Below are 20,435 nucleotides of genomic sequence, written 5' to 3' on the forward strand. Positions count from 1 at the left end.
ATGTAGTGAGCTCCCCCTAGTGGTGGCTGTATAAATCTGTATGTAGTGAGCTCCCCCCCCTAGTGGTGGCTGTATAAATCTGTATGTAGTGAGCTCCCCCTAGTGGTGGCTGTATAATTCTGTATGTAGTGAGCTCCTCCTAGTGGTGGCTGTATAAATCTGTATGTAGTGAGCTCCCTCTAGTGATGGCTGTATAAATCTGTATGTAGTGAGCTCCCTCTAGTGGTGGCTGTATAAATCTGTATGGAGTGGGCTCCCCCTAGTGGTGGCTGTATACATCTGTATGTAGTTAGCTCCCCCTAGCGGTGGCTGTATAAATCTGTATGTAGTGAGCTCCCCCTAGTTGTGGATGTATCAATCTGTATGTAGTGAGCTCCCCCTAGTGGTGGCTGTATAAATCTGTATGTAGTGAGCCCTCTCTAGTGGTGGCTGTGCAAATCTGTATGTAGTGAGCTCCTCCTACTGGTGACTGTATAAATCTATATGTAGTGAGCTCCCCCTAGTGGTGGCTGTATAAATCTGTATGTAGTGAGCTCCCCCTAGTGGTGGCTATATAAATCTGTATGTAGTGAGCCCTCTCTAGTGGTGGCTGTGTAAATATGTATGTAGTGAGCTCCTCCTAGTGGTGGCTGTATACATCTGTATGTAGTGAGCTCCTCCTAATGGTGGCTGTATAAATCTATATGTAGTGAGCTCCCCCTAGTGGTAGCTGTATAAATCTGTATGTAGTGAGCCCCCTCTAGTGATGGCTGTATAAATCGGTATGTAGTGAACTCCCCCTAGTGGTGACGTATAAATCTGTATGTAGTGAGCTCCTCCTAGTGGTGACTGTATAAATCTGTATGTAGTGAGCTCCTCCTAGCGGTGGCTGTATAAATCTGTATGTAGTGAGTTCCCCCTAGTGGTGGCTGTATAAATTTGTATGTAGTGAGCTCCCCCTAGTGGTGGCTGTATACATCTGTATGTAGTTAGCTCCCCCTAGCGGTGGCTGTATAAATCTGTATGTAGTGAGCTCCCCCTAGTTGTGGATGTATCAATCTGTATGTAGTGAGCCCTCTCTAGTGGTGGCTATATAAATCTGTATGTAGTGAGCTCCCTCTAGTGGTGACTGTATAAATCTGTATGTAGTGAGCTCCTCCTAGCGGTGGCTGTATAAATCTGTATGTAGTGAGTTCCCCCTAGTGGTGGCTGTATAAATCTGTATGTAGTGAGCTCCCCCTAGTGGTGGCTGTATACATCTGTATGTAGTTAGCTCCCCCTAGCGGTGGCTGTATAAATCTGTATGTAGTGAGCTCCCCCTAGTGGTGGCTGTATAAATCTGTATGTAGTGAGCCCTCTCTAGTGGTGGCTGTGCAAATCTGTATGTAGTGAGCTCCTCCTAGTGGTGACTGTATAAATCTATATGTAGTGAGCTCCCCCTAGTGGTGGCTGTATAAATCTGTATGTAGTGAGCCCCCTCTAGTGATGGCTGTATAAATCGGTATGTAGTGAACTCCCCCTAGTGGTGACGTATAAATCTGTATGTAGTGAGCTCATCCTAGTGGTGACTGTATAAATCTGTATGTAGTGAGCTCCTCCTAGTGGTGGCTGTATAAATCTGTATGTAGTGAGTTCCCCCTAGTGGTGGCTGTATAAATCTGTATGTAGTGAGCTCCCCCTAGTGGTGGCTGTATAAATCTGTATGTAGTGAGCTCCCTCTAGTGGTGGCTGTATAAATCTGTATGTAGTGAGCTCCCCCCCCCTAGTGGTGGCTGTATAAATCTGTATGTAGTGAGCTCCCCCTAGTGGTGGCTGTATAAATCTGTATGTAGTGAGCTCCCCCCCCCCCTAGTGGTGGCTGTATAAATCTGTATGTAGTGAGCTCCCCCTAGTCGTGGCTGTATAAATCTGTATGTAGTGAGCTCCCCCTAGTGGTGGCTGTATAATTCTGTATGTAGTGAGCTCCTCCTAGTGGTGGCTGTATAAATCTGTATGTAGTGAGCTCCTCCTAGTGGTGGCTGTATAAATCTGTATGTAGTGAGCTCCCTCTAGTGGTGGCTGTATAAATCTGTATGTAGTGAGCTCCCCCTAGTGGTGACTGTATAAATCTATATGTAGTGAGCTCCTCCTAGTGATGGCTGTATAAAGCTGTATGTAGTGAGCTCCGCCTAATGGTGGCGGTATAAATCTGTATGTAGTGAGCTCCCTCTAGTGGTGGCTGTATAAATCTGTATGTAGTGAGCTCCCCCTAGTGGTGGCTGTATAAATCTGTATGTAGTGAGCTCCCCCTAGTGGTGGCTGTATAAATCTGTATGTAGTGAGCTCCCCCTAGTGGTGGCTGTGTAAATCTGTTTGTAGTGAGCTCCCTCTAGTGGTGGCTGTATAAATCTGTATGTAGGGAGCTCCCTCTAGTGATGGCTATATAAATCTGTATGTAGTGAGCTTCTCCTAGTGGTGGCTGTATAAATCTGTATGTAGGGAGCTCCCTCTAGTGATGGCTATATAAATCTGTATGTAGTGAGCTCCTCCTAGTGGTGGCTGTATAAATCTGTATGTAGTGAGCTCCCCCTAGTGGTGGCTGTAGAAATCTGTATGTAGTGAGCTTCCCCTAGTGGTGGCTGCATAAATCTGTATGTAGTGAGCTCCCCCTAGTTGTGGCTGTATAAATCTATATGTAGTGAGCTCCCTCTAGTGGTGGCTGTATAAATCTGTATATAGTGAGCTCCCTCTAGTGGTGGCTGTATAAATCTATATGTAGTGAGCTCCCTCTAGTGTTGCTGTATAAATCTATATGTAGTGAGCTCCCTCTAGTGGTGACTGTATAAATCTATATGTAGTGAGCTCCTCCTAGTGGTGACTGTATAAATCTGTATGTAGTGAGCTCCCTCTAGTGGTGGCTGTATAAATCTGTATGTAGTGAGCTCCCTCTAGTGGTGACTGTATAAATCTGTATGTAGTGAGCTCCTCCTAGTGGTGACTGTATAAATCTGTATGTAGTGAGCTCCTCCTAGTGGTGACTGTATAAATCTGTATGTAGTGAGCTCCCTCTAGCGGTGGCTGTATAAATCTGTATGTAGTGAGCTCCTCCTTGTGGTGACTGTATAAATCTGTATGTAGTGAGCTCCCTCTAGCGGTGGCTGTATAAATCTGTATGTAGTGAGCTCCCTCTAGCTGTGGCTGTATAAATCTGTATGTAGTGAGCTCCTCCTAGTGGTGACTGTATAAATCTGTATATAGTGAGCTCCCTCTAGCTGTGGCTATATAAATCTGTATGTAGTGAGCTCCTCGTAGTGGTGACTGTATAAATCTGTATATAGTGAGCTCCCCCTAGTGGTGGCTGTATAAATCTGTATGTAGTGAGCTCCCCCTAGTGGTGGCTATATAAATCTGTATGTAGTGAGCCCTCTCTAGTGGTGGCTGTGTAAATCTGTATGTAGTGAGCTCCTCCTAGTGGTGGCTGTATACATCTGTATGTAGTGAGCTCCTCCTAATGGTGGCTGTATAAATCTATATGTAGTGAGCTCCCCCTAGTGGTAGCTGTATAAATCTGTATATAGTGAGCCCCCTCTAGTGATGGCTGTATAAATCGGTATGTAGTGAACTCCCCCTAGTGGTGACGTATAAATCTGTATGTAGTGAGCTCATCCTAGTGGTGACTGTATAAATCTGTATGTAGTGAGCTCCTCCTAGTGGTGGCTGTATAAATCTGTATGTAGTGAGTTCCCCCTAGTGGTGGCTGTATAAATCTGTATGTAGTGAGCTCCCCCTAGTGGTGGCTGTATAAATCTGTATGTAGTGAGCTCCCTCTAGTGGTGGCTGTATAAATCTGTATGTAGTGAGCTCCCCCCCCCTAGTGGTGGCTGTATAAATCTGTATGTAGTGAGCTCCCCCTAGTGGTGGCTGTATAAATCTGTATGTAGTGAGCTCCCCCCCCCCCTAGTGGTGGCTGTATAAATCTGTATGTAGTGAGCTCCCCCTAGTCGTGGCTGTATAAATCTGTATGTAGTGAGCTCCCCCTAGTGGTGGCTGTATAATTCTGTATGTAGTGAGCTCCTCCTAGTGGTGGCTGTATAAATCTGTATGTAGTGAGCTCCTCCTAGTGGTGGCTGTATAAATCTGTATGTAGTGAGCTCCCTCTAGTGGTGGCTGTATAAATCTGTATGTAGTGAGCTCCCCCTAGTGGTGACTGTATAAATCTATATGTAGTGAGCTCCTCCTAGTGATGGCTGTATAAAGCTGTATGTAGTGAGCTCCGCCTAATGGTGGCGGTATAAATCTGTATGTAGTGAGCTCCCTCTAGTGGTGGCTGTATAAATCTGTATGTAGTGAGCTCCCCCTAGTGGTGGCTGTATAAATCTGTATGTAGTGAGCTCCCCCTAGTGGTGGCTGTATAAATCTGTATGTAGTGAGCTCCCCCTAGTGGTGGCTGTGTAAATCTGTTTGTAGTGAGCTCCCTCTAGTGGTGGCTGTATAAATCTGTATGTAGGGAGCTCCCTCTAGTGATGGCTATATAAATCTGTATGTAGTGAGCTTCTCCTAGTGGTGGCTGTATAAATCTGTATGTAGGGAGCTCCCTCTAGTGATGGCTATATAAATCTGTATGTAGTGAGCTCCTCCTAGTGGTGGCTGTATAAATCTGTATGTAGTGAGCTCCCCCTAGTGGTGGCTGTAGAAATCTGTATGTAGTGAGCTTCCCCTAGTGGTGGCTGCATAAATCTGTATGTAGTGAGCTCCCCCTAGTTGTGGCTGTATAAATCTATATGTAGTGAGCTCCCTCTAGTGGTGGCTGTATAAATCTGTATATAGTGAGCTCCCTCTAGTGGTGGCTGTATAAATCTATATGTAGTGAGCTCCCTCTAGTGTTGCTGTATAAATCTATATGTAGTGAGCTCCCTCTAGTGGTGACTGTATAAATCTATATGTAGTGAGCTCCTCCTAGTGGTGACTGTATAAATCTGTATGTAGTGAGCTCCCTCTAGTGGTGGCTGTATAAATCTGTATGTAGTGAGCTCCCTCTAGTGGTGACTGTATAAATCTGTATGTAGTGAGCTCCTCCTAGTGGTGACTGTATAAATCTGTATGTAGTGAGCTCCTCCTAGTGGTGACTGTATAAATCTGTATGTAGTGAGCTCCCTCTAGCGGTGGCTGTATAAATCTGTATGTAGTGAGCTCCTCCTTGTGGTGACTGTATAAATCTGTATGTAGTGAGCTCCCTCTAGCGGTGGCTGTATAAATCTGTATGTAGTGAGCTCCCTCTAGCTGTGGCTGTATAAATCTGTATGTAGTGAGCTCCTCCTAGTGGTGACTGTATAAATCTGTATATAGTGAGCTCCCTCTAGCTGTGGCTATATAAATCTGTATGTAGTGAGCTCCTCGTAGTGGTGACTGTATAAATCTGTATGTAGTGAGCTCCCTCTAGTGGTGGCTATATAAATCTGTATGTAGTGAGCTCCTCGTAGTGGTGACTGTATAAATCTGTATGTAGTGAGCTCCTCCTAGTGGTGACTGTATAAATCTGTATGTAGTGAGCTCCCTCTAGTGGTGACTGTATAAATCTGTATGTATTGAGCTCCTCCTAGTGGTGACTGTATAAATCTGTATGTAGTGAGCTCCCTCTAGCTGTGGCTGTATAAATCTGTATGTAGTGAGCTCCTCCTAGTGGTGACTGTATAAATCTGTATGTAGTGAGCTCCCTCTAGTGGGGACTGTATAAATCTGTATATAGGGAGCTCCCCCTAGTGGTGGCTGTATAAATCTGTATGTAGTGAGCTCCCTCTAGTGGTGGCTGTATAAATCTGTATGTAGTGAGCTCCCCCTAGTGGTGGCTGTATAAATCTGTGTGTAGTGAGCTCCCTGTAGTATTTGATGCATAAATCTGTATGTAGTGAGCTCCCTCTAGTGGTGACTGTATAAATCTGTATGTATTGAGCTCCTCCTAGTGGTGACTGTATAAATCTGTATGTAGTGAGCTCCTCCTAGTGGTGACTGTATAAATCTGTATGTATTGAGCTCCTCCTAGTGGTGACTGTATAAATCTGTATGTAGTGAGCTCCCTCTAACTGTGGCTGTATAAATCTGTATGTAGTGAGCTCCTCCTAGTGGTGACTGTATAAATCTTTATGTAGTGAGCTCCCTCTAGCTGTGGCTGTATAAATCTGTATGTAGTGAGCTCCTCCTAGTGGTGACTGTATAAATCTGTATGTAGTGAGCTCCCTCTAGTGGTGACTGTATAAATCTGTATGTAGTGAGCTCCCTATAGTGGTGCTGTATAAATCTATATGTAGTGAGCTCCCTCTAGTGGTGACTGTATAAATCTATATGTAGTGAGCTCCTCCTAGTGGTGACTGTATAAATCTGTATGTAGTGAGCTCCCTCTAGTGATGGCTGTATAAATCTGTATGTAGTGAGCTCCCTCTAGTGGTGACTGTATAAATCTGTATGTAGTGAGCTCCCTCTAGCAGTGGCTGTATAAATCTGTATGTAGTGAGCTCCTCCTAGTGGTGACTGTATAAATCTGTATGTAGTGAGCTCCCTCTAGCAGTGGCTGTATAAATCTGTATGTAGTGAGCTCCTCCTAGTGGTGACTGTATAAATATGTATGTAGTGAACTCCCTCTAGCGGTGGCTGTATAAATCTGTATGTAGTGAGCTCCTCCTTGCGGTGGCTGTATAAATCTGTATGTAGTGAGCTCCCTCTAGTAGTGACTGTATAAATCTGTATGTAGTGAGCTCCTCCTAGTGGTGGCTGTATAAATCTGTATGTAGTGAGCTCCTCCTAGTGGTGACTGTATAAATCTGTATGTAGTGAGCTCCTCCTAGTGGTGACTGTATAAATCTGTATGTAGTGAGCTCCTCCTAGTGGTGGCTGTATAAATCTGTATGTAGTGAGCTCCCTCTAGTGGTGGCTGTATAAATCTGTATGTAGTGAGCTCCTCCTAGTGGTGACTGTATAAATCTGTATGTAGTGAGCTCCCCCTAGTGGTGGCAGTATAAATCTGTATGTAGTGAGCTCCCTCTAGCGGTGGCTGTATTAAATCTGTATGTAGTGAGCTCCCCCTAGTGGTGGCTGTATAAATCTGTATGTAGTGACAGAATATCATTATTTATGGCTGTGTGAAGGGTCTCAGGGGATTTGGAGCATTTGCCGTCTCACCTGTCACATTTCTGTCTCTTCTTTCCAGTATTTGCCTGGATTTGGCAATGAATTCTCCTCGGAGGATCCTCGATGTCCAGGAGCGTTACCGGAGGGTCAGGTAAGCGGCTGATATGTTATTTCTTACTGAAGCTTTTCATATGGATTAAAGTTTAATCTCTTTGCATTTTGCTCTCGGTGAATGGGAATCGTCTTTTCAGTCCTCGTCACAAGACTGATAAAGTCCTTCACCTCGCAGTATATAGTATTGAATGTTTCCATTCACTAACAGCAAGAGGAGATGTAGACAACGGTAGGGAATTAAACACAGGGTCGGATTCATTCACTGTATTGCTTTTCAGAATAACCCCCAGGTCTGTCCGTACGGTCTGTACGCGGAGCAGCTCTCCGGTTCTGCCTTCACCTGTCCCAGAAGCTCCAATAAAAGAAGGTAAGCAAATGGAAATCAGAGGGCGCTGCCCCTTTAAGAAAAGTAAGACTTCCAGTAACTATGGATTAGCATCTTCCGTTCAGTCACTGAGTTATATCTGGTTTTGGGAAAGTTGGGTTGCAACCAATATGGCGGCTGTTAACCCACGGAGGCTGGCACCATCTTTCCTACAGTCCTGGATGATAAAGCTGCCCCAGTCACTAATGCACAGTGTAAAAACTGCACGTCCGGATGATGGGAGTTATCTCTCATGTTTTAAATTTTCAGTTGGCTTTATCGTATTCTGCCGTCCGTCCGCCATAAACCGTTTCAGGCTTACGAGCAAAAACACCTGACACATAACTGGGATGAAGTGGAGCCGGACCCCAATCAGGTGAGACTCGCCCCGATCAGGTGAGACTATTCCCGATCAGGTGAGAGGGCCCCCGATCAGGTGAGACGAGCCCCGATCAGGTGAGAGGGCCCCCAATCAGGTGAGACGAGCCCCGATCAGGTGAGAGGGCCCCCGATCAGGTGAGACGAGCCCTGATCAGGTGAGAGGGCCCCCGATCAGGTGAGAGGGCCCCCGATCAGGTGAGACGAGCCCCGATCAAGTGAGACGAGCCCCGATCAGGTGAGACTATTCCCGATCAGGCGAGACGGGCCCCGATCAGGTGAGAGGGCCCTCGATCAGGTGAGACGAGCCCCGATCAAGTGAAACTCGCCCCGATCAGGTGAGACTATTCCCGATCAGGTGAGAGGGCCCCCGATCAGGTGAGACGAGCCCCGATCAGGTGAGAGGGCCCCCGATCAGGTGAGACGAGCCCCGATCAAGTGAGACTCGCCCCGATCAGGTGAGACTATTCCCGATCAGGCGAGACGGGCCCCGATCAGGTGAGAGGGCCCCCGATCAGGCGAGACGAGCCCCGATTAGGTGAGACGAGCCCCGATCAGGTGAGACGGGCCCCGATCAGGTGAGACGGGCCCCGATCAGGTGAGACGAGCCCCGATCAGGTGAGATGGCCCCGATCAGGTGAGAGGGCCCCCGATCAGGTGAGACGGGCCCCGATCAGGTGAGACGAGCCCCGATCAGGTGAGATGGCCCCGATCAGGTGAGAGGGCCCCCGATCAGGTGAGACGGGCCCCCGATCAGGTGAGACTATTCCCATTCAGGTGAGATGGGCCCCGATCAGGTGAGAGGGTTCCCATTCAAGTGAGACGGCCCCAAGTCAGGTGAGAGGGCCCCCAGTCAGGTGAGACGTCCGTCCAATGGGCTGAGCTGCTACCATCTGACACTTGTAGTGCAGGTGGGGTAATGATTAGTACAGCGCCCCCTTTATTAGGACTATTGGGAATATACTATATATGACACCCTTAGTCCCGCCATATAGATCATACTATTTAGTGGTTGTAAAAACACAACTAAAGATAGTGCAGCAAATACCATGTGTCTCTATGGGGTCACTCACGTGAGGGATGACTTAGGCCTGGTTCACACAACTGCTTTAAAGGTCTAAAATTCTGCATTGGTCGTCACTACCAGCAGCCACCACTAGAGGGAGCCAAGAGCCCACACTGAATAACAAGAAGATTGGTGCCGGAGATATTGCTCCTGTTTTTCCTTCAGTTTTTGTCGCCGATTCTAAATCTGCCCTTATTCTTTTCATTTGGCTCTAGTTAATGAGATGTGATATTCCCTATGTATATGCTGTAGGATTTTGGTACTCACTCAGCCGCGTTAGAGGTAGGCACAGGAAAGGTTTCTTTAAAAATGTCCAAGGCAGGGTGTTATACCTTCATAAACCGCACTTTTAGAAGTAAACAAAAGACAGCCTTGTCCGGCACAGAGTACAAAAACAGAAAATAAACAATCCAATATGGGGGGTTCGCCCGCTCACAGTCAGTGTCCTTTAGCACAAAACTGTCACGCAAGGAGTGGGAAAGACTTAGTGCAACAGAGAGGGAAGAGGGAAAGGGAGCCCAGCCTCTAGGGAAAGTGGGGAGTGGAGACCTCCTAGTCTGGTCTAGTGTCACCCTGGCTCAACTACCGTCCCTACATTGGCTCTTCACCAATCGCCGCACGCGTGCCTCGCCCTGACTTTCCCTGGTGTATGGCTAAGGCTAGGGAAGGGAGGAGATGAGCACTAGTCGATCTCCACTAAACTCTATAGACAACAAGGGTAGACAAACAGGGGGGGATTGCTTAGCTTTAGACGACTCCAGACAAATGCGCACAGGGCCTCAAGCTCCAGAGAGGACGAAGTACTGCTCTTGCTAAAGCCTCACAAGTAGTAATGAATATCACCGGCACCTCCCTCTCAGACACACCAGGTATTTATACACCCAGGCCAGGGAGCTAATTAGCCAGAGGGAGGTAGCCGCTGGGTCCTAGAGACAGCCAGCCTCTAAGAAGAAGTCTGTAACGCCAAACGTAGAGATCTCCTGCAACCAACTGCAGGGCGACTGTCTGTCACCTCTGACACACCCGTGACAGTACCCCTGCCTCTAGGAGTGGCCTCTGGATACTCAGGACCGGGTTTCTCAGGAAAAGAGGTGTGAAATGAGCGAACCAATCTGGGAGCGTTCACCTCTAACGCTGAAATCCACATCCTCTCTTCTGGACCATAGCCTTTCCAGTGCACCAAGTATTGTAGAGAACGGCATTGGGGACGAGAATCTACAATCCTCGAAATCTGGAACGCCAGATTGCCATCAACCATTACTGGGGGCGGTGGTAGAGGTGAGGGCTCAAGAGGTTCTACATAACTTTTGAGTAAGGACCTGTGGAAAACATTGTGGATCTTAAGGGCCTGAGGAAGTTCAAGACGAAACACTGCTGGGTTAATGACAGCGGTTATTTTATAGGGACCAATAAACCTAGGTCCCAGCTTCCAAGAAGGAGCTTTCAATCTTATATTCCTGGTAGACAACTAGACAAAATCATTCACATTCAGGTCCGGACCTGGCAAGCGTTTTCTGTCAGCCATACCTTTATACCTGTCTCCCATGGTCTTTAAATTACTCAGAACCCCCCGCCATACCGAGGAGAGCGATGAAGCAAAACATTCCTCCTCAGGAACTCCTGAATCCCCTCCACCACTAAAGGTACCAAACTGTGGGTGATAACCGTATGCACCGAAGAACCTTGATCTGCCAGTGGATTCTTGACAATGATTATTAATGGCAAATTCTGCCAGTGGTAAGTAGGATGCCCAATCCTCCTGATTTTCGGAAACAAAACACCTGAGATAGGTGTCCAAATTCTGATTGACACGCTCAGTCTGTCCATTCGACTGAGGGTGGAAGACAGAGGAAAAGGACAGCTGCACCCCCAGTCGAGAACAGAATGCCTTTCAGAACTTGGAAACAAACTGGGTTACCCGATCTGACACCACATCGGAGGTAACCCCGTGAAGCTTCACAATCTCATTTATGAACACCTGAGCAAGTGTCTTGGCATTTGGAAGTGCAGGCAATGCGACGAAGTGAACCATTTTACTGAACCTATCTACTACCACCAAAAACATCATTTTGCCTGCAAAAACCGGTAGGTAGGAATAAGATCCATGGACAAGTGTGTCCACGGCCTGCTAGGAATAGGTAGCGGAAGAAGAGTACCAGACGAACGGGTATGCGAAACCTTAGAACGCGCGCAAATACTACAAGCAGCTACGTGTTCAATTACATCCCGATGCAACCACGGCCACCAAAAACGACAAGAGAGGAGGTCCGCGGTTGCCTTACCACCTGGATGCCCAGCAAGCACAGAGTTATGATGTTCCTTAATTACTTTGCGGTGCAGATTAGATGGTACAAATAACTTTCCTGAAGAGCAGGAGGCAGGGGCGTCCCCCTGTGCCTCCAACATCTCACCCTCCAGTTCAGGGTACAATGCCAAAATGACTACCCCTTTCTGTAATATCGGGGTAGGGTTCTCATGATCATCACCACCACCAGGGAAGCTCCGGGACAAAGCATCAGCCTTGAAATTTTTGAACCCTGGACGAAAAGTGACAACAAAATTGAACCTAGTGAAAAACAGGGACCATCTGGCTTGCCTAGAATTGAGACGTTTAGCTGACTGGAGATGTGACAGCTTCTTATGGTCAGTAATAACAGTAATAGGATGGACAGCCCTCTCCAACCAATGTCGCCATTCCTCAAACGCCAATTTGATCGCCAAAAGTTTCCTATTATCCACGTCATAATTTCTTTCAGCCGAAGACAATTTTTTAGAAAAGAAGGCACAGAGATGCCATTTACCAGGGGACGAACCCTGAGACAACACAGCCCGAACCCCGACATCCGACGCATCGACCTCCACAATGAAGAGTTGAGAAACATCGGGTTGACTGAGTATAGGTGCAGTGGCAAAATGATTCTTTAAGGAAGAAAAAGCCTGGAGGGAAGCATCCGACCATTTGGAAAAATGAGACCCCTTCTTAGTCATGTCAATAAGGGGTTTCACTATAACAGAGTAATTTTGTATAAATTTCCGGTAAAAATTAGTAAAGCCCAGAAAACGTTGTAGGGCCTTCAGGTTCTCGGGACGTTCCAAGTCAAGGACTGCACGGATCTTCTCCGGTTCCATTCAAAAACAAGTACCCCAAAAACTGCACCTCCTTAACACCGAAAACACATTTTTCTAGTTTGGCATAAAGTTTGTTATCCCTTAATATCTGGAGCACCTGCTTAACATACCCCCGATGAGTCTCAAAATAAGGTGAGTAAACCAAAATATCGTCCAGATAGACCACCCCATACCTCCCCACCAAATGATGGAAAATATCATTTATGAAATGCTGTAATACCGCAGGTGCATTGGTCAAACCAAAAGGCATAACCAGACTCTCGAAATGTCCTTTCGGAGTATTGAACGCTGTCTTCCATTGGTCCCCTTCTCTGATTCTAACCAGATTGTAGGCTCCCCTTAAATCCAACTTGGAGAATACCTTAGCTCCCACAACCTGTCTGAACAAATCAGGAATCAGAGGAAGAGGGTATGGATCACGGATGGTAATTTGATTTAATTCCTGGAAATCTAAACAGGGACGTAGACCGCCATCTTTTTTCTTCACAAAGAAGAGCCCTGCCGCCACGGGCGAAGATGAAGGTCTGATATATCCCTTCTCCAGACTTTCCGCAATGAAATCCTTCATGGCTTGTCTCTCAGGGCCAGAAAGATTATACAGTCTGGACTTTGGTAGTTTAGCTCCAGGGGTCAGGTTAATAGCACAGTCATATGCACGATGAGGAAGCAAATCCTGACATCCCCTCTCAGAAAAAAACGTCCTCAAAACCAGACAGAAAGGTAGGTAATATTTCCGTAGAGACAGTAGCAAGGGAACTATCTAAACAGTTCTCATGGCAGTAGTCTCCCCATTCAATAATCTCTCCGGTTTGCCAATCCACCAACAGATTATGTTTAACAAGCCAACGGAAACCCAAGACAATCGGTGTGGGAAGATTGTCCAGAACATAGCAAGGGATTATTTCACAATGAATTGACCCCACCCTCAGTTTTACATTATGTACAATCTGAGTAAATGCTTTCTGTGCAAGTGACGCCGAGTTGATGGCGAAAATGGAAATTGGTTTATCTAAAGTACAGCAAGCAAGACCATGAGTTTTCACAAACTGAGCATCCACCATGCTGACTCCGGCTCCACTGTCAACAAACACAGAAATTTTCTCAGTTTTGCTCTCTAGCACCACCTCTGCTGTCAGGACAAAGAGGGAACTGCAGTTTGGCCACAAATGCACCCCTTGTTTATCCAACTCCAGACTACCAAGAGTTAATTGAGTCTCCTTTTGTTTAGGAATTGAAGAACAGGTCCCAACAAAATGTACCTTTTTCCCACAAAAAAAACATATGCCTTTTCTCTTGCAAATCGCCGGGAAGATGTATGATGTAGAGACACCCCCTAACTGCATGGGTTCCTCCACCTCCCCCAGTACTGGCTCACCTCCAGACCGCTCCCCTGGCAGATGTACACAACCCAGACAAGAAGGCCCCGGAGAAGGTGGTCTCACCCGTCTATCCTGAAGACGTCTATCAAGACGTATAGCCAAAGACATGGCAGCCTCCAAGGACTGAGGGGTTTCATATACTGCCAAGGCATCGTTCAACCATTCAGTAAGCCCCTCACAAAATTGACTTCTAAGGGCTGAGCCATTCCATTTGGAATCCGTTGCCCATCTGCGGAATTCCGAACTGTACGTTTCCACTGACCGATTTCCCTGCTGAAGGCGACGTAGCCTAGACTCATCCAAGGCGACTCAGTCAGGGTCATCATAGATGAGGGCCAGTGCCCCAATTAACCCCTCCACAGACTGGAGACAAACCGAGTCCTGCAGTAACGAAAACGCCCTTGACTGAGGATCTCCCTGTAGTAGAGAGATCACAATACCAACCCGTTGCTCCTCATTACCGGAGGAGTAAGGACAAAGTTTGAAATACAATTTGCATGCCTCCTTAAGCACAAAAAAAGTGTCTCTACCTCCTGAAAACCTGTCCGGGAGGGCAACCTTGGGTTCAGGCTGGACAGGCCTACCTGCAGAGACCCCCACATTGGCGACCTGTAGGTGCTGATGCTGCTACTGTACCTCACAGTGGAGGTCATTCAACTCCAGAGACAGACGGCGAAACTGCTCTGCGAGCTCTGCAACTGAACCCATACCAAGGGAGAAAGGAAAAACACACAGAGATAAAAAAAACTCCAAAATGTCTTTTTTTTTTTTTTGCTTTTCAAAACATGCTCGGCCGGCAATAATGTCATGCAAGATGTGGGAAAGACTTAGAGCCACACAGAAGGAAGAGGGAAAGGGAGCCCAGACACTAGGGAAAGGGGGGAGTGGAGAACTCTTAGTCTGGTCTAGTGTCACCCTGTCTCAACTACTGTCCCAATATTGGCTCTTCACCAATCGCCGCACGCGTGCCTTGCCCTGACTTTCCCTGGTGTATGGCTAAGACTAGGGAAGGGAGGAGATGAGCACTAGTCGATCTCCACTAAAATCTATAGACAACAAGGGTAGGCAAACAGGGGGGGATAGCTTAGCTTTAGACGACTCCAGACAAATGCGCACAGGGCCTCAAGCTCCAGAGAGGACAAAGTACTGCTCTTGCTAAAGCCTCACAAGTAGTAATGAATATCACCGGCACCTCCCTCTCAGACAAACCAGGTATTTATACACCCAGGCTAAGGAGCTAATAAGCAAGAGGGAGGTAGCCACTGGGTCCTAGAAACAGCCAGCCTCTAAGAAGAAGAAGAAGAAGTCTGTAATGCCAAAAGGGGTGGGGATATGTGAGCAGCCAATCTCTCCCAACTCTTATGACTGCTCGTAAAAACAGGCCCTGATACGCCCAATTAACTCTCTCAGCACTACTTGTGTTGGAGCATGCTTTTCCCGGGTTTACATCACCGAAGCTACCAACATCGGTGATACATATCTCCCCTCAATGACCTGTCCGGCGGCTTTCTTACATACCCCCCCTCTCTGCCCAAAGCCAGGGAGCTTGGCACCTTCTGCTAACAAACAGTGGACCCTTGACAATGCGTCAGCATTGTCATGCAGTTTCCCTGGCCTATGCTCTACATGGAAGCTAAAATCTTGAAGGGCTAGGAACCACCTGGTCACTCGGGCATTGTTCCCCTTCCTCTCGCTCATCCACCTTAGTGGGGTATGGTCTGATACCAGCCTGAACTTCCTGCCTAAGAGGGAGTATTTTAGAGTGTCCAACGCTCACTTGATGGCCAAACATTCCTTCTCCACTATGGAGTAATTCTTCTCACAAGATGTCCGCTTCCCGCTTAAATACATTATGGGGTGCTCTTCCCCGTTCATCTCTTGTGATAGGACAGCACCCAGCCCAGTATCTGACTCATCTGTTTGGACCACAAACTCTTTAGAGAAATCTGGTGGCACCAACACTGGCTGTTTACACAGGGCTTGCTTGAGTTCCTGGAAGGCTGTCTCAGCTTCTGGAGACCATTTAGCCATAGCTGATTTTGTCCCTTTAAGGAGGTCTGTCAAAGGGGCGGTTATCATGGGAAGTTAGGGATGAACCGGCGGTAGTAGCCCATGATGCCCAGGAATGCTCTGACCTGCTTTTTTGAGAGAGGTTGTGGCCAACCCTGGATTGCTTCAACTTTATTTGTTTGGGGCTTTATCACGCCTCTGCCTATGACATAGCCCAAATATTTGGTTTCCTCCATGCCTATGGTACATTTCTTTCGGGTTGGAGGAACATCGAATATCACCTGGACTTTACTCAGATGGCTTCCCCAATCCTGGCTGTAGATCACGATATCATCCAGGTAGGCTGCTGCGTACTTCTTTTGGGGAGCTAGGAGCCGGTCTATGGGTCTCTGGAAGGTAGTCGGGGCTCCTTGCAACCAAAACAGCATCCTTGTGTATTGGAAACATCTGTCTGGCGTTGAGAAGGCCGTCTTCTCCTTGGTATCTTGAGACATGGGTATTTGCCAATATCCTTTCATGAGGTCAAGGGTGGTAATGTAACTGGTCCTAACCTTTCAATCAGTTCGTCTACCCTGGGCATTGGGTAGGTGTCGAACTTCGAGACCTCGTTGAGTTTCCTATAGTCATTGCAGAACCGCCATTCTCCATCTGGTTTCAGAACCAAGACTATGGTCACATCATGCTCTATGATCTGAGTACACCCTGGTAGATCCGAGAACAGGTCCCTGTTCCGCTGTAGCAACTCGTGGCACTGTTGTTTTTGGGTACGTAACAGCGACTCTGCCATTTTGACCTCTCCCACATCGGCTTCTGACTTCGCCACCAAACACGGACCTTCCACGGGCTCCCTATCTCGCCATGGCTTAATCAGGTTGATGTGGTACACCTGGTAGGGCTTCCTTCTCCCTGGTTGGTGGACTTTAAAGTTGATATCACCAACCTTTTCCACTACTTCATAGGGGCCCTGCCACTTAGCCAGGAATTTGCTCTTCACCATAGGTACCAGAACCAGTACCTGATCCCTAGGGTTGAAGTGTCTCACCCTTGCCGACCTATTGTACACCCTCGACTGTACCTCTTGTGCTTTGAGGACGTGTTCTTTCACAATGGGCATCACCTCTGCAATCCTCTTGCATCTGGGCCACATGTTCGATTACACTCCTGTAGGGTGTAGACGCTGCCTCCCAGGTCTCCTTTGCCATGTCCAGGAGTCCGCCGGGGTTTCGGCAATATAACAGCTCAAATGGGGATAATCCAGTAGAGGCCTGTGGAACTTCTCTGATGGAGAACAGAAGGTATGGCAGTAGACAGTCCCAGTCCCGGCCATCTTCTCTACGATCTTCTTTAACATGGCCTTCAAGGTTTTATTAAACCTCTCCACCAAGCCATCTGTCTGCGGGTGGTAAACTGAGGTCCTGAGTTGTGTGATCTGCAGGATCTTGCACAACTCCCTCATCACCTTTGACATAAATGGAGTCCCTTGGTCCGTTAGGATCTCTTTAGGCATCCCCTTTCTAGAGAAGAACTCCCGGGCTATACACTTGGAGGAGGAGTTTCATAGTGGCATAGCCTCCGGATACCGTGTAGTCCAGTACCACCAGGATATACTGATGTCTTCTGGCAGACTTGACCAGGGTTCCCTCTAGATCCGTGGCAATGCGATCGAACAGGACCTCAATGATGGGAAATGGCACTAAGGGGCTACGGAAGTGAGCCACCGGGGAGGCCAGCTGACAGGTGGGACAGGACCTACAATAACTCACAATCTCTCTGTGACACCTGGGCCAGTAGAACCTCTGGAGGACCCTTTCCTGTTTTCTTTCTACCCCCAGATGACCACCCAACACATGTGTATGGACCATATCTAACACCCTGCATCTGTATGGCTCTGGTACTAGTAACTGCTCGAATACCTCACCTCTGAGCTTGATGACCCGATATAGCAACTCCCCATTTACAGCAAGGTACGGAAATCGGGTGTCAGCCCCCGGCTCCTGAGCAACACCATTAAGAACAGTTACATTATTAAACGCCCCTTTTAGAGTTAAGTCCCTGAGCTTGGCGGTTTCAAACTTTCCCCCGGACACCTCCAGCTCAGGGATGTTGGCCTCCGGGGATGCTGCCTCATCTTCATCTCCAACCAGCACATAAAAGGGAAACCTGGCGGCAGCCTGCGATGAGGTTTCTTCAGGAGCGACCTGGTTGTTGTCCAGACAACCTGGCTTCCTCCTATTCTCCCACAAGTCCCAAAACAAGGCAAAGTCCTGCCCTATTATCACAGGGTGCAACAGGTCCTTGACTACGCCCACCTCATGGGACTCCGCGCCACAGTTTGTGTCTATGACCACTCGGGCCACAGGGTAGTCTTTAGCGTCCCCATGGATACAACGGACGCTGACCTTTTTCCCCGGAACTAGCTGATGAGGAATTGTGGCCATCACTAGGGTTACCAGACTCTCAGAGTCTAACAGAGCAGTCACTTGCACTCCATTCACTGACACGAGGCATGCCTGCGGTTCCTCGCCTGGTTGAGGGACATCACTGCAGGCAGGATATGCAAAGTATGAACAACACCATCCTGCGCTACAGTCCATTGGCTTGTTTGTCATGGGGCAACGGGCGGCTATGTGACCTGGGGTGTGACATCTCCAACATACTATGTTATGGGGCGGGACCTTTGACAGCAACTCCGACCCCTCCTAGGCTCTAGGGCGCCCCCCAGATGTGGCTCTAGTTCCCGTCTTTTGGGTGTCCGCCCCCTTTTGGGAACACCAGTATGGAGTTGCTATGACCTCTGGCTTTCCCAAGGAACTCTCACCACCTGGTACCTTTCCACCAACCCCACCAGGTCATCCGCATTACGGGGATCTTCTTGAGCAACCCAGGCTTGCACCAACCTCGGAAGGGAGTGGATGAACCTGTCCATGACGACCCTCTCCACCATCTGTGCTGGGTAGGAAGATTCAGGTTGCAACCACTTTTGGACCAGATGTAGGAGGTCAAACCTTTGGGACCTGGGAGGTTTGTCACTGCAATAGGTCCATTGGTGCACCTATTGCGCCTTGACAGTCAGAGTCACTCCCAAGCATGCCAAGATCTCCGTTTTTAACTTGGCGTACTCTTTTGCTTCCTGCAAGGCCAATTCATAATAGGCTTTCTGCGGCTCCCCTGTTAAATATGGCACCAGTACCTCCATCCACTGCGCCGGGGGCAATTTTTCCTGCTCTGCCACCCTCTCAAAGACCGTCAGGAATGCCTGAAAGTCATCACCTGGGGTCATCTTTTGTAACGCTCTCCTTACCATCTTCCTGACTTGTGAATCATCACCTGGACTTGGGGGTGGGGCGGTTGCCCTGCCACGAATCACCTCAGCTAGGAGCTCCATCTGCTGCTTGTGCTGCAATTGCTGCATCTGCTGCTGCTGTTGATGCTATTGCCACTGCTGCTTCTGTTGCCACTGCCGCTGTTGATGCTGCTGGAGATTAGCCTGCACCAGTAGCTTTATCAGCTCCTCCTTGTTGCCAGACATCCCTGGCTGGCTGGTGGCCTTCACCCAGGACATAAACTGTTTCCTGCAGTCACACTGCCCCTTGGGATTCGTACCCATGCTTCTAGCACCAATTGTAGGGTTGTATATGTATGTATGTATATGCTGTAGAGTTTTGGTACTCACTCAGCCGCGTTAGAGGTAGGCACAGGAAACGGTTTCTTTAAAAATGTCCAAGGCAGGTTTATTATAACTTCATAAACTGCACTTTTAGAAGTAAACAAAAGACAGCCTTGTCTGGCACAGAGTAACAAAAACAGAAAATAAACAGTCCATACAATATGGCGGGTTCGCCCGCTCACGGTCAGTGTCCTTTAGCACAAACACTCTGGAGGTCTCCACACCTCCAGCCACAGACCCTGAATGAGACACTCGGTCTCCATTTTATTTACACACCCTGGGGTGGGGATATGTCAGCTGCCAATCCCTCCCAACTTTTATGACTGCTTGTAAAAAACGGCCCTGATATGCCCAATTAACCCTCTCCGCACTACTTGTGCTGGAGCATGCTTTCCCGGGTTTACAACACCGAAGCTACCTACTTCGGTGATACATATCTCCCCTCAAAGACCTGTCTGGCAGCCATCTTACAATGCATACGACCGGTCGAACACTAGCACTGATGTCTACTAAACGTTATTAGTTTTGCCTTTTTGGTTATTAACCCCTTAATGACATCTGCCATACATGTATGTATGGAACGGGCTCCCTCAGTGATTTCTGCTATATACAGTGATGCTGTGGCAGCGCTGTATATAGCACAAGTGATTGGACGATCGCAGTGTCAAGTCCCCTAAGGGGTCTAACAATAACAGTGAAAAGTAAAAAAAAATGTGTTAAAAGATATGGAAAAAAACCCCTAAAAGTTCAAATCACCCCCCTTCTCCCCCCACTGATAGTAAATATATATAGAAAAAATACACGTGGTATCGCCGCATTCATAAAAGTCCAATCTATCAAAATATAAAAACAATTAAACCTATCGGTAAACACTGTAAATGGGAAAAGTCAAGAACGTCAAAATTACGTTTTTTTGGTCACCGCAATTCCTCAAAAAAGGCTGTAACAAGAGATCAAAAAGTCACATCTATCCCAAAATGGTATTAATAAAAATGTCATCTCGCTCCACAAAAAATAAGCCATCACACAGCTCAAACAGACGAAAAATAACAATTTTGCAGGTCTCGTAAAATGGTGACACAACCCCCCAAAAAAGTTTTTTTTGCAAACTTCAGATTTTTTTTTCACCACTAAAATAAAAAACTGGACATGTTTGGTATCGCCATGATTGTATTGATGAGGAGAATGATACTGCAAGGTCATATTTACCATAACATGTTAACTGTAAAAAACGTTCCCAAAAAACAA

General features: G+C 47.5%; 1 protein-coding gene across 1 annotated transcript in view; it reads left to right on the forward strand.

The window, feature by feature from the left end:
• Positions 1-20,435, forward strand: part of HGD (homogentisate 1,2-dioxygenase) — a 45,391-nt gene that overhangs the window by 17,741 nt on the left and 7,215 nt on the right. The window contains exons 2-4 of the mRNA XM_073668713.1: positions 7,160-7,231; positions 7,473-7,561; positions 7,829-7,934. Coding sequence (XP_073524814.1) covers positions 7,160-7,231; positions 7,473-7,561; positions 7,829-7,934 — 267 coding nt within the window. The remainder of the gene's footprint in view (positions 1-7,159; positions 7,232-7,472; positions 7,562-7,828; positions 7,935-20,435) is intronic.

This window comes from Phyllobates terribilis, unplaced genomic scaffold, assembly GCF_046119375.1.
Source record: "Phyllobates terribilis strain yellow unplaced genomic scaffold, ASM4611937v1 Scaffold_2__4_contigs__length_985480577, whole genome shotgun sequence".
Classification (NCBI taxonomy): Eukaryota; Metazoa; Chordata; class Amphibia; order Anura; family Dendrobatidae; genus Phyllobates; species Phyllobates terribilis.